This window comes from Gymnoscopelus braueri (genome assembly GCF_963280865.1).
Source record: "Gymnoscopelus braueri genome assembly, chromosome: 3".
NCBI lineage: Eukaryota > Metazoa > Chordata > Actinopteri > Myctophiformes > Myctophidae > Gymnoscopelus > Gymnoscopelus braueri.
In genome coordinates, this window is record NC_137612.1 from 2922417 (window position 1) to 2935020 (window position 12604).

The following is a 12604-nucleotide window of genomic DNA, read 5'->3' on the forward strand; positions in this document are numbered from 1 at the left end:
GAGGAGTGGGAGATGATTTAGTTTTAAATTAAAAGAATAAGGTCATTCTATTCTACATGGAGGCTACAGAGTGAATTTGCCACTGGGGCCTATTTTCCTCAGCATACACTGAACTCATCATCTGAGATATATATACCTTGTGTGTACATTTGAGTGGCAAGCAGCTGTTCCTTGACATAAGTGTTAATGCTGCATGTATGCCTGGATTATTCTCTTTTCCTCCAGTTTGTGACATACGTACGGGTGCAGACATTTTGGTTAGACTAAGCAAGCAATGACTGATAACTTCGCTGTTGGTTGCTGATGCAGACATTAGTCAATCACAATCCATGCCAACTTTTGTGTGGGATCCAGACCTCGGCAGTCGGTACGAGTACGCTTTGCAGGTGGTGTTCAGAGAAGACAATTCATCACAATTTCAGTTAATGAACAAATCAGACATTTAGTGGAATTGTACTGCCTCAGCTGTGCACCAGCTCCAATTAGTGATGAGGCTGGTGGAGAGATGAATGCAAGAATGCAAGTTGTGTGTTTTATAGAGACATATTTGTGTATTTAATCTGGAGAACTCTCGCTCCAAGACATACAGTACTGTACTGTATAAAGCCATCAAAGATCCATGAGGCTTTGGTAAAGAGGAGGAGCTCTCATCTTTTCCAGGAACACTTGACAAGTCGACCTATATTTGTAGGGAACGAGAGATCATGGTTATTGGGTTAACCCAGAAAGGTTGGAATCTGTGCATGCATCCTTGTTCCTCTGATCCAGGAGCGCTTTGTGTCTCCGTTGGCCCGTTGTGTCCCTGAAGAGATCAAGGAGACCCCCAGTCACAGATTGTTTTGTTGAAGTGGTGCTGTAGTAAGGCATAGAGGGTTAAAAGTGTAGACACAGTGGATGAGGATTGATTGATTGAGTGATGTTTTTTATTGACGGAACATTTTTTAGATAACCTGTGGATCCAATGTAGTTATTATTTAGTCACAAGCTCTTACATTTATTTTATTTATAAAACAACCGCACACACTTTCAAAAGTTGCAAAAATCGCCGATCTACAAGTTCACAAACGCATCGCAATGCAATTTTTGCTAACTTCAAGAGACACTGAAATAGGTCATTAATTTACAAAAAAAAATATATATATATATTTAAACATGCCGATACAAGGTTTCTGTCCCAACAGCGATGATATATTTGTACATATCTGTCAAAAGGATAAGACACAAAAAAAGAGAGCTTTTTTGATTGTGGTCATTCAGAAGCTAGAGGATGCTAGAGGAAGTTACGTTGCCGTGCCCAATGCACATTTATTTAGTCTCCCTTCCTGTAGAAGGTATGTAGTGTCTGGCTGGTATGAGACAATGTGGTCTAAATCTTCCAAGAAAAAGTATAGGTATTGAATTCACGCAGAAATTATCCAAGCTATTTACAACTAATTATGAATAGAATTCTCAAACTATGCCCGAACCCGTCGAGTCGGGTCGGTGGTAATTGTTTGGGCTGGGCCCTGTTCGGGCCGGCCCAGTTAGGGCCCAGTTAGGGCCCAGTTAGGTCCGGGCCTTAATTTTCAGGCCCGTTGAGAACTGTGATAAGGAATCAGGCGTAACTTTTGTGGACTAGGCAACAACATGTGTAAATCATCATGTTGTGCCTTTTTCCGACTGCATTGTATTCATTCATTCATTCATTCATTCACACAGCGACGGTGGAGGCAGCCATGCAATGCACCAACCTGCTCGTCCTGAGTCATTAGTGTAAACCTCATGTCTCTCTGTGCAGGGAACCACGGGCCTCGAGGCTGGGCAGCCTCCTATCTGGAATGTGGGGAGAAGAACCAATCACCTGTGGACATTGTAGACGAGGATTCTCAGGTTTCCCAAGAGTGCCAGGAACTGACGCTTGACAACTTCGATACCAAGTCGTCCAACACGACCACAATGAAAAACACTGGGAAGACAGGTCTGTATTACTACGTTTAATCAAAACGCTGATTTCCCCATGTTCACACAGTAGTACATGTTAATTTAACTCTTGAGTCCATTTGTACGCAGAAAATCAGCACTGCTAACACATTTGAGCTTCCGATTCTACAAAATGCCTTCTAAATCCTAACAGTTTTCTGAAAAACGTATGTTACTATATCAGTGGTTCTCCCCCCCCCCCCCCCCAGTGTTTCGGTGGAATTCCATGCAGGCACTAATGAAATATCCCATTAGCGCTGGAATTCCCGAGTATTCTGATCCGCCCCTGCAGACAGGATGCAGTAGTGGGTGCAGTGCTCACCTCATGGCACAGCACCAGGGAGGTCAAGAAGGCCGTTGACCTGGTCATGCTTTGGGGATGTTGCTAGGCAACTATAATAAACAGGGGTATCTGTCTCATTGGGACCTTCATCAGACATACAGTATATAATACCACCACGTAACAATAATACAGTGCACAGTTATTCAGGCAAACACGGGGGTCAATAGTTCACAAGGACTGGATAGACTGGATTGGTTTCAATATAGAAGGAAATTAGTAGCCGTTCCATTTCACTGGAAGGTTGTGGAGATATGGGCTACATTTCCTCCATTAACCCATTAAGACCTGAAATCCTAACCGTTTTCTGAAAAAAAACCTATTGTTGCTATATTAGTGGTGCTCAAACTTTTTCATGCAAGGACCCCCGAAATTAGGCCGAGGACCCCCATCTCAAAATATTTTGTAATGGGGACCCCAAGTAGCAAAGATTAGAGTAAAAAATGTTCCCTTTAAAAATATATATATATTCAAATATTTGCACAAGTGTTCAAGATTTTTCAAAAATAGCAGATCTACAAGTTCATAGCGCGGCACTCGGTGCCGCGCTATGAACTTGTAGATCTGCTATTTTTGAATAGCCAAAGTATAACATATGGATAAAGTAGTTACACGGATGCGTTCCCGGTTTGAATGGGTTAAAGGTATTCCTTATGAAAATACTATCGGCATTTTAGTAATATCCACTGCATTTAAGCTAAGTTAGTGTCAACTTTGTTGGAAGCCTGTTTCCACGTGAGCATTACACCTGAAAAACATACTGTACAGCAGGCCTATTATAGCTCAGGGAAAATCAGTGGCCTGCAAAATGAGTTCATCATGCATTTTTCCTCACATTTCCATTTTTGTCCACTGCTTGACTTCTTGTCCCTATTGGGCCGGTGGGGACTTTGCTATAGTGGGGCCGCACAAAGGTTCAAGGCATGGCACTGACCTCTACGTTCCGCCGAGCTCTGCACACCGCTGCTGACGCCAGCTGTACCAGTTCCACTATTGTGTCAAACTAACGAACCCATCAATAGCACTGCCGATACACATTTATGTTACCACCCTCAAACCGGAGGCCGGGGAGTGTAAATTGAGTCCATTAAAAAAAAGATTACTGTGTAGTGTCATAAAACAAGACCAGGAGACCTGGTTCTGCCAGACCCAGAATGAAGTCCTAGTATGTAACACACCTACTAACCACTTTATAACTGAAAAGCATAAATCATTTTATCATTTTTGTGACATAATAATGATGTCATGAATAGTTCGTGACGAAAGGGGACGAAAGGGGGACAGACTTTTTTGGCTGGGGCCGGGGGACAAAGTGACCATGCCCATGTATGGAGAAAACGGATACAAAGCCTCATGTAAGCCCGACCCCTTGGGTCTGGCAACAAAAATATAACATAATGACATCACAAATTTCTGTTACTACTATTTTTAGATATCAGACTTTTTCCGCCACCAGAGGAAACACTCAAGCAAGCTCTGCTGTTTCAGTAATTAAGAAATCACGTTATTGTCCAGTATATCATAGCTTTTATCTTTCTAGCAAGTGAAGGCATGTTCTTCATTAAAGGAAGACTTTGCTTGCAGCCCCTCGGTCATTGATACTTAGCAGGTTACTCGGCTCCCTTTGCCCAGAAAGATTCTTCAACTTGCTTAGTTAAGTTGCAGTGCTGCTACTTCATGCAATGGCTTTGAGCTTTCCTTAATCAGCAAGTGTTCTTCTAACTTCAGCTGCATATAAAATCCATGGACCTTTAGTGTTGAAGTCCTGACCTTAACTGATCCCTCCAAGTTTAACTTATCTTTCTCTCTGTGTGAGTGTGAAGACTGTCATCCTTTGTCTTTGATCTTAATGAGCCTTGTTAGTTACCATGACAACCAGGGCAACTCAGGCGGCACAGCATTGCTTCGGGCTGCTTATAGATAACCACCAAAAGGTGGAAATAGCAGATGTACAGTTTTACTGCATGGCTTCTACGAGGCATGCCGTCTAGAATAAGATCGGTGTGGCTATCTGTGTGTGTGTGTGTAGTGTAGTGTATGTCCACACTCCACAGCTAATCTCACAAACTGCTGAACCTACCAGTGCAAATGTGCAGTCTGCCAGTAGGCCAAGGAAGTATATATATTTAATATGCATATTAAATATATTTTTACATTTTTTTGGACGTCAGTGGAGAGGCAAATAACTATTTGGAAGGCGATATGATGTCACAGCGATATGAAGTCATTGTCAATATGACGTCATCAACATGATGTCCGAGATCCACATGGAAGCCACGCCGTTATTAGACCTCGCTTGTGTTATTTATTCTGCAACTGCTATCAGGCTCACACGTTCTAGACAGAGCCTTCCACAGAGCATAGTTTTTGTACTATCCATATTTCCACCTTTTCATTGCTACAGTATATTGACTGGAGTTGAGCACACAGCCAGGGGGAGGAGGCAATCAGAGGAGGCACACCTGCTCCACATGTTGGCTTCGGGCTGCTTATTTTTCCCATAGAGAAACAGACCTGACCTGTTATTGTGAGGGTGTAGTTTAGTTTTTGACTCCTATTGCCCTCTAAATTTCATGGAACCAGGTATTCAATTCAATTCAAACTTTATTCCAGACACGCAGGGGGTGCATGATAGAGTACATACGAATATCACACAACAAATAAATAACAAAACATTAAAATAAAAAACTAAAATCATAGAGGCTGACTCTCCTGTGTTTACGTAGCCTGGACGAGTACCGGAGACAGCTCTTCCCTAGCCTGGTATCCAGCCTGCTTCGCTACGTTCGGCGGATTTTTTTTTCTCTCTTCGCTTATCAGTCTGGAAAGCCTCCCATTGGAAGGTTTTGCAGAACTACACTGGAACTACATATGTTACGTTGGGCAACGTCGTATGTTACGTTGGGCAACGTCGTTGCTGATTGGATGTTGTTCAAACGAATGACGAATCACAACGATCACACTGTTTTTTTGGTCCCGCCCCGCACCACAGACCAATCAGAAGCCACGTTAGGTTTGGAAGCTTGTGGCATGTCCCGCCTCCCTTGGAGATAGGAGGCTTTCCAGACTGATAAGCGAAGAGAGAAAAAAAAATCCGCCGAACGTAGCGAAGCAGGCTGGATACCAGGCTAGCTCTTCCCAGGATTGACTATATCTTCAATAATACTGTTCCGGGACTCATCCAGGCGAGACAAGAATCCATACATAGTGTCTTAAGAGAGCCTCACAAGTGGATTCCACATGTTACAAACAAGTGACTGGCACTATGCCATCTAGGGACCTGAAGTAGTATCCTCAGGGCATCATTGTAGGACACTTTAAGCCTCCGCATTCTACCTTTCTTGTATGTGCACCGCCAGAAAGCTGTATACGATGGGAGTGCAGAATGCTTTAAAAAAGTGCACACTTGACAGGACCTGAACACATACTGAACCTGTGAAGCAGCATAGTGGCCTGGGCATAAAGTATGCGGCACTGCCTAGAGATATCTCTATCATCATGGAGATTTTCAGTAAAAATGTGGCCAAGGTACTTGATTTCCTGGCACACAGATAGACGACTGTCACATACAGTAGGTGAAAAGCTGGGAAGGCCAATTTCTTGTCATAATTTGAGCATACTTTGAATAGCTGCTGTATGGACCAGGTCATCAGGATATATAAGGTGATTGATGATATATATATATATATATATATATATATATATATATATATATAATAGGTTATTAAACTGAGCTTTTGTAGGTATTTTCTGGGAAGAGGTTGGTGTAGAGTGGAAGAAAGAGCGGAGCCAAAAGTCTTAAACCCTCAAAGTATTGAGGTATTAAGTTCCCTCAATACTTAGCAAAATGTCCCTCAAATGTCTGAAAATACACGTTATTAAGATAATGTGTAAACAAACAAACAAACAAATGATAGTGCTGTCAAACAAGTCTATGAAGCTATCTATGAAGTCTATGAAAGAAGTTCTGCAACACAATTTTATACAATATACTGTATGTACTTGTAGTGGGGGTCCCTGCTTCATCTCTCTCTCTCAGCCAAGGGGTCCTTGGCCTGGAAAACGTTGATGAAACATTGATCGAGCACTTATTAATCATAGCTCTTTTCTTAACCAGAAAAGCAGCAAGATTTACAGTACGTAGAACTTATATCTGTGTTGAATACAATGTGCGTTTGCAAATGCAAGACAGCATTGAAGTGCTATTACTATTTTACCTATAACTCAAATCTTATATGGAGGGGGGAGCCCGGTAGCCGAGTGGTTAGGGCGTGTACTACATAAGCTCTGATGCCTGAGACCCCGGTTTGATTCACCGGCAGGCTGGACCATTTGCTGCATGTCAATCCCCTACTCTCTCTCTCTCTCCTTGTTAACCCATTAAGGCCGAGAACGCGTCTGTGTCATTCTAAGATTCCTTTGGCTATTCAAAAATAGCAGATCTACAAGCTCATAGCGCGGCACCGAGTGCCGCGCTATGAGCTTGTAGATCTGCCATTTTTTAATAATCGTGAAAATTTGAGCACATCTTTGAAAATATATATTTTTTTTTAAAGCAAGCATTTTTAACTCAAATCTTTGCTGCCGGGGGGATTCTACAAATGTCCTCTAAATCCTAGTTTTTTTGAAAAAAAAAGAAAATATGTTGCTATAATCAGTGGTTCTCAAACTTTTTCATGTCAAGGACCCCCAAAATTATATGACTTTGGCCGCGGACCCCCATCTCAACATATTTTGTTCCAGGGACCCCCCCCTCAGAAGTTGTAACAGGGACCCCCCGCGGAAGTTGTAACAGAGTTAGAAGATTTGCACACATTTTCACGATTTTTCCAAAAATAGCAGATCTACAAGTTCATGGCGCTATGAGCTTGTAGATCTGCTATTTTTGAATAGCCAAATAAATCTAAAAATGACACAGATGCGTTCCCCCGGTCTGAATGGGTTAATAAGGGAGGCAGAAAGCCCAAAGAAGTACCTAAAGAAAGTTATATGGGTTCATAACCTTTTGAAATATTTTAAATATCTAGCACTTCCTGTGGTCAACTATCAGTTGAGTTAATTTTTGTCCTTTTTGAACCCTAATCATCCTTTCACAACAACATACTGTATAGTGCAAAGCCTGACTGATTCAGCTCTATCCTCTTTTACCCGGGGCCTTAAATGTCCATACTCTAGCTAATACTTGACTTATTTGAGTCTTTATAATGAGGTAGATTATCGTGCATTTATACAGCAAGGACCACATTTTAAAGGGGAAATCAATCACTGTGCTCTATGAAGTGTGAAATTGATATTGAGCCAATTAGATCGCCTTAACTCATTCAGTGACAAACTTATTTCTGGCTTTATCACCCCTGTGCCAAGGCCAAAAATACATTGTAAAAAAAAAAGTGCTTATAGGAACTTTACAAGTCCTTTTTCAGTAAGAAGTTAAACAAGAAGTGAATGGAGCAGCAAATCTTCAAATCATGATATCTTGGGTTCTGAACTTTTTTTTTCAAAAAAAGAATATATATATATTTTTTTAAATTTCTTTCATTTTAATTTTATTTTTTTATGACGCCGGCGACGTCATTGGCACTCTGGGCTTATGAAAAACGTGACGTCGGCGACGTCAATGGCACTGAATGAGTTCTTAAACTGCCAGGGGTTTTCTAAAACAGTTTGCAGCCTCTGCCAGCAGTTTACATGGTAAAACATAGGACTTTTTTTTTTTTTCTCCGTTTATTTTTTAACATTGAACTGAATGGAGCAGCAACTTTTTGGAAAATGTTATCTCCTGGTTCTTTGTGAAGAACGGAAAAACGGAAAAAACAAAAAAATAAAGAATCATTTTTGAATTGTTTTTATTTTGTTTTTGATATAAAAAAAAATATTTATTTTAATTTATAAACGTTTTTGGCAGGCAGAGAGTTAAATATCTTTTTATCATTGAAGTCATTGGGGCTCAGATTGTCGGAATTTGTGGACAGATGACAGCCTCAGCAAGACTCTTTAGAGTCGAGCTGTATATAAGGAACTGTAATGCGGGCAAATAGGGCTGAAATATGCGCCAGCTGATAGAGCTGCACCAAAAACATCCAATCTACAAGTAGAATCTCACAACGCATTGAAACTGCGATGCATTGTGAGCTTGATGCGCTCCGTTTCTCTCCATCAACGCTCGTCTTAACACGCGTAGCAATGGCAAGTTTTTATTTCATTTCCGAAGGATTAATGAAGAATAAACGTGCTTGAAATGCCACCTCGATTGAGATCGGATGGATTTTGATTGTGTGAGCATTGTGAACCCACGGCGCCTAATCCAAACAATGCTCTCTCTAAACGACAAGTAATCACCTGCTCTGTCACTGTGCCGGTCTTAACTTGAAGCGGAAAGTCTGTGGGGAAAATAGCATTGCGGCGCGGTCGCGCCAGACCACGCCTAATTTTAAGACCAACACACCCCCACGCACACAATCGGCACAAGATCATTTGGTATTTAGACGATGCGGGAGCAAGTGGGATTCTAACAACCGCGTCGGGGGGACGATGCCATACGCCTTGTGCTCGGCGCTAAATGGCATTGCACCGCATTATGCCGGACAGAAGACACATCGGTTTAAAACAATATTCTACTTTTATCCCAAGTCCTTGGTTGGAACTTTAATCATTTGATTAATGCTGATTCAACTATATAATTACTCAACTGGAAATAGTGCTGTAGTAAAGTGTATTGGTCAAGCCTATGTTAAACCTGATGTTTTAATTGAGCACATGGGGCCATAGATCTTAAAAAGTTACTGGAGATTGATTTCACAGCTTTCCCTGGCGTCCTGACCTGCTTTGAGCTCAAGCCGGTTGGCCGCCGTCCCAGCCAGTTCGCCCCAAACCAAACATTTCCCAGGCAAATTTCAAACAACCCTCAAGCAAATTCATGAGGAATTGGAAGTTTAGCACCCCAGAGACTTTGCATTGATCAAGGGTTTACTCTCACACCAGACTCTCCTTTCTTTCACAGGCTTGTGATTCAAGGTCTTTTTGGCTTAGTTTCTAATTCCTGCCTCTCCAGCACAGCATTTCTAATGAAACTTCCAGGGCCAGAGCCAGCCTGCCCGGCCCTCCCCGTCTTCCACATAGGATTACAGTACCTCATCAACACCACTAGCAGCAATCCTTTATTAACAACCTCTGTTACTGTATGGGTGCAAATTACTATTGTGTGCATGTGATGGTGAATTGTTGCCTTGAGTGTAGTGATTTTCTCACATTGGGGTTGATGCTGTGTGCTTGGAAAATCTCCTTCTATACAGTACATCTCAGGACTTTTCCCTGTGTGCTGAAACACTTGTTTAATACTTGGATTCTTTCTTGTCTCGTGACAACTGCTCACAAATTCCTCCTCACGTAAAAGTGCATGTTGTCTCACATTCCTCCCGCTCCAGGTCTTATCTTTACCTGGATTGGTCCAATAATTGTTCTCTGTGTTTGTTCTTTCTGCGTTCCATGGCATGTTGTCCATTGTCTCTAGAATTCTACCCGTTCTCTTGGCGCAGGCTGCTCGCCATGTCATCTGTGTTTACTGTCATCTGTGTTTACTGACAGTCTGTGTTTGCTTATACTCAACGCTCGTCCTCCTGGTTTGCTTTGTGTTGTGATTAAAACGTGGCCCTCCTGATCTATAGTGGGTTAGTTAAAGCTGTGATCCATACATTTTATGTCTGTTGTCTCCCTCTCCCTATGGAGGTAATTGCAACGACGCCTGGACTAAATATGGCAACGCATCTAGTGTCCAGTCCGTTTCCAATTGTCTGTCTGTCTATACTTTCACTTCTACTCCACTACATCTCGGAGGCAAATATTGTACTTTTACTCCACTACAATTATTTAAAAACTTGAGTTACTAGTTACTTTGCAGATATAAATTCTTATATTATAAAACATACATTAACCACTTTAGCCCTATTTCATACCTTGGCTATTTGAAAATAGCCGATCTACAAGCTCACAGAATTTAGAATTCCGGACTTTTACTTGTAGTATTGATACTTTTACTTAAATAAAAGCATTTGACTACTTTTTCCACGACTGATTAAATTACCGGTACTGTATGTAGACCATAGCCAACATTGGGGTAGGAGGGCTCCGTGACAGGGGGATGGATGATCCCTGAAATCAGATTCTCCATGGTGGGACGTCTGCATACACATACATGCATATAAACATGGTTAGAATAACATTTGTATTCATTAAAATAAGACCCCGGATTGTAGCTTTAATCCTCCTCTAACAGGGGAGGATGAGCCAACAGAGTGCCTGATGTAATCTGCCTAATGATGTGAGCTGCAGAGGTGGTAAAGGTTTAGAGGTCCATCACTGTAGCAGTCGGCTCACCACACAGTCAAATCCAGAGTGTTCTTTTTCACCCTGAAACCGAAGCAAATTGAGCCATATCTCCTTTTGTTTTTATAGATGTACTGTAGATCTGGCTGTGTAGCTGGGGGATGATTCTTGGCCTGATGGTGTTTCATAAGCCAAGTGAAATTAAAGCATTCCGAAGAACTGCTGATTAAATCTCTAAAAGCAGGCATTTAAAAATTACATTTAGAAACTGTTCAAGGCAAATGTACGGTACTGTAGAGGCACGGTCTCCTCTGTGAGACGTCTCATTCAATGATTAAAGAAAGTTTGCCATGAACTATTTAGTATGTTAACCATGCATTCAAATGAAGCTCAGAAGACTGCAATGTTTCAACATGAAAGACTCACTGTGCTTTAGCAATTGCAGCAGTCAGATTGGATCTACTTCAACTTCTCAAGCCATCAGGTTCAGATGCTCATCTATAGCAATAGCAAAGAGAAACGTACTGCTATGTATTTGAGGCAGTGGTTCTACTGAATATAGGCCTGTTCCCATACGTTCTTGACCCTGCCTTGTAACCTCAGTACTTGAAATTAATTGCGTTTGCTCTTGAGAGAAGGTGGATAGTCTAGTCTAGTGAGCCCTGATATCTGTGTGTTAGTAAATCTAAAATGTTAAAAGCGATGCAAAATCTCAGTGAATTCGGTCCAACTTTGCCGGAGATTAGCTGCTCACAGATGGAGCGACACACACACACACACACAGACGAACAGACAGTGGCGAAAACATAGTCCCACGCGGCACGCCTTCAGGCTGGCGGAGACAATAATAATATGACTGTACAGGGGCGTTTCTAGGCATAGGGGAGGAGTTATTGGCGATTGTGAAACTAATAACACCTTGTTGGAGATATTGCCTAGGAAATGTAATGAGTAACACACACGTGAATTAAATGAGGAACACGCATGTTCTCACCCACCCCACCCTCCACCCCCTGCTGCATTGAAGATCTTGCCCAGGAAATAAAACGAATAGCACGCATGCAGTCCCCATCCCCCCTCCCCGCACCACTGAAGATCTTTGCCTAGGAAATTAAACAAATAACACACATACAGTTTTTTGCTGAATCAGCAGTATTATACTGTACCTTTGCCTGAATAATAAAAGAGGTGTCTCTGCATCGGGAGAGAGAGAGATACAACGGACATAACCGTTATGGATTGTATCTTTAAGGTCGGGGTAAGGATCTGGTTGGGTGGTTAGTCAATGACATTGCATAACCACACGCTCCCGGATTTTGAGTTTGTAGAAACTGGTTGCTGGTTCAGGAGCCGCAGCATTTTTCAATTTTTTTTAAAGTGGAGAAATGAAACATGAAGTCAATAAATATTTTCCCTGCATACCGTATGTCTTGGTACAGTATATCAGAAGAGTAGACATTTGTAGATGTGAATTTGAAGCTTTAATCGCTTAAACCCACTTAAAGGGATATTTCACTTTCAAAACAACTTTGGGTCATTTTATCGTCTACACAGGCCTTTGTGAGCCCCGCAGACCGTTTTTAAGTTGCTTGATTCAGTATTTAGATATTTGATATTCATTTTATCAGACACGCCCCCTTCCTATACAAACCCATTATAACTTCAAACTCCATTTTTAACATGTTAGATTTATCAAAAACACCCGTCCTTGGTTCAGGCTACTCACCCTGCCCTCCTAATACGTGAGGGGGCCATGTTTTTTCCATCACTTTTTTCATTTATTTTTAATATTTTTTGGGGGGAAATGAAAAAAAATTAAATACAATAAAAATTTAAATAAAATAAATGAAAGAAGTGATGGAAAAACCATGGCCCCCTCGCGTATTAGGAGGGCAGGGTGAGTCAGCAGAACCAAGGACGGGTGTTTTTGATAAATCTAACATGTTAAAAATGGAGTTTGAAGTTATAATGGGTTTGTATAGG

At 41.5% G+C, this 12604-nt stretch overlaps 1 protein-coding gene across 2 annotated transcripts in view; it reads left to right on the plus strand.

Annotated features, from left to right (window-relative positions):
- Positions 1–12604, plus strand: part of LOC308082248 (receptor-type tyrosine-protein phosphatase gamma-like) — a 164200-nt gene that overhangs the window by 68179 nt on the left and 83417 nt on the right. For both annotated transcript variants that reach the window (XM_080423929.1, XM_080423930.1), the window contains exon 3: positions 1778–1957. In XM_080423929.1, coding sequence (XP_080280055.1) covers positions 1778–1957 — 180 coding nt within the window. The remainder of the gene's footprint in view (positions 1–1777; positions 1958–12604) is intronic.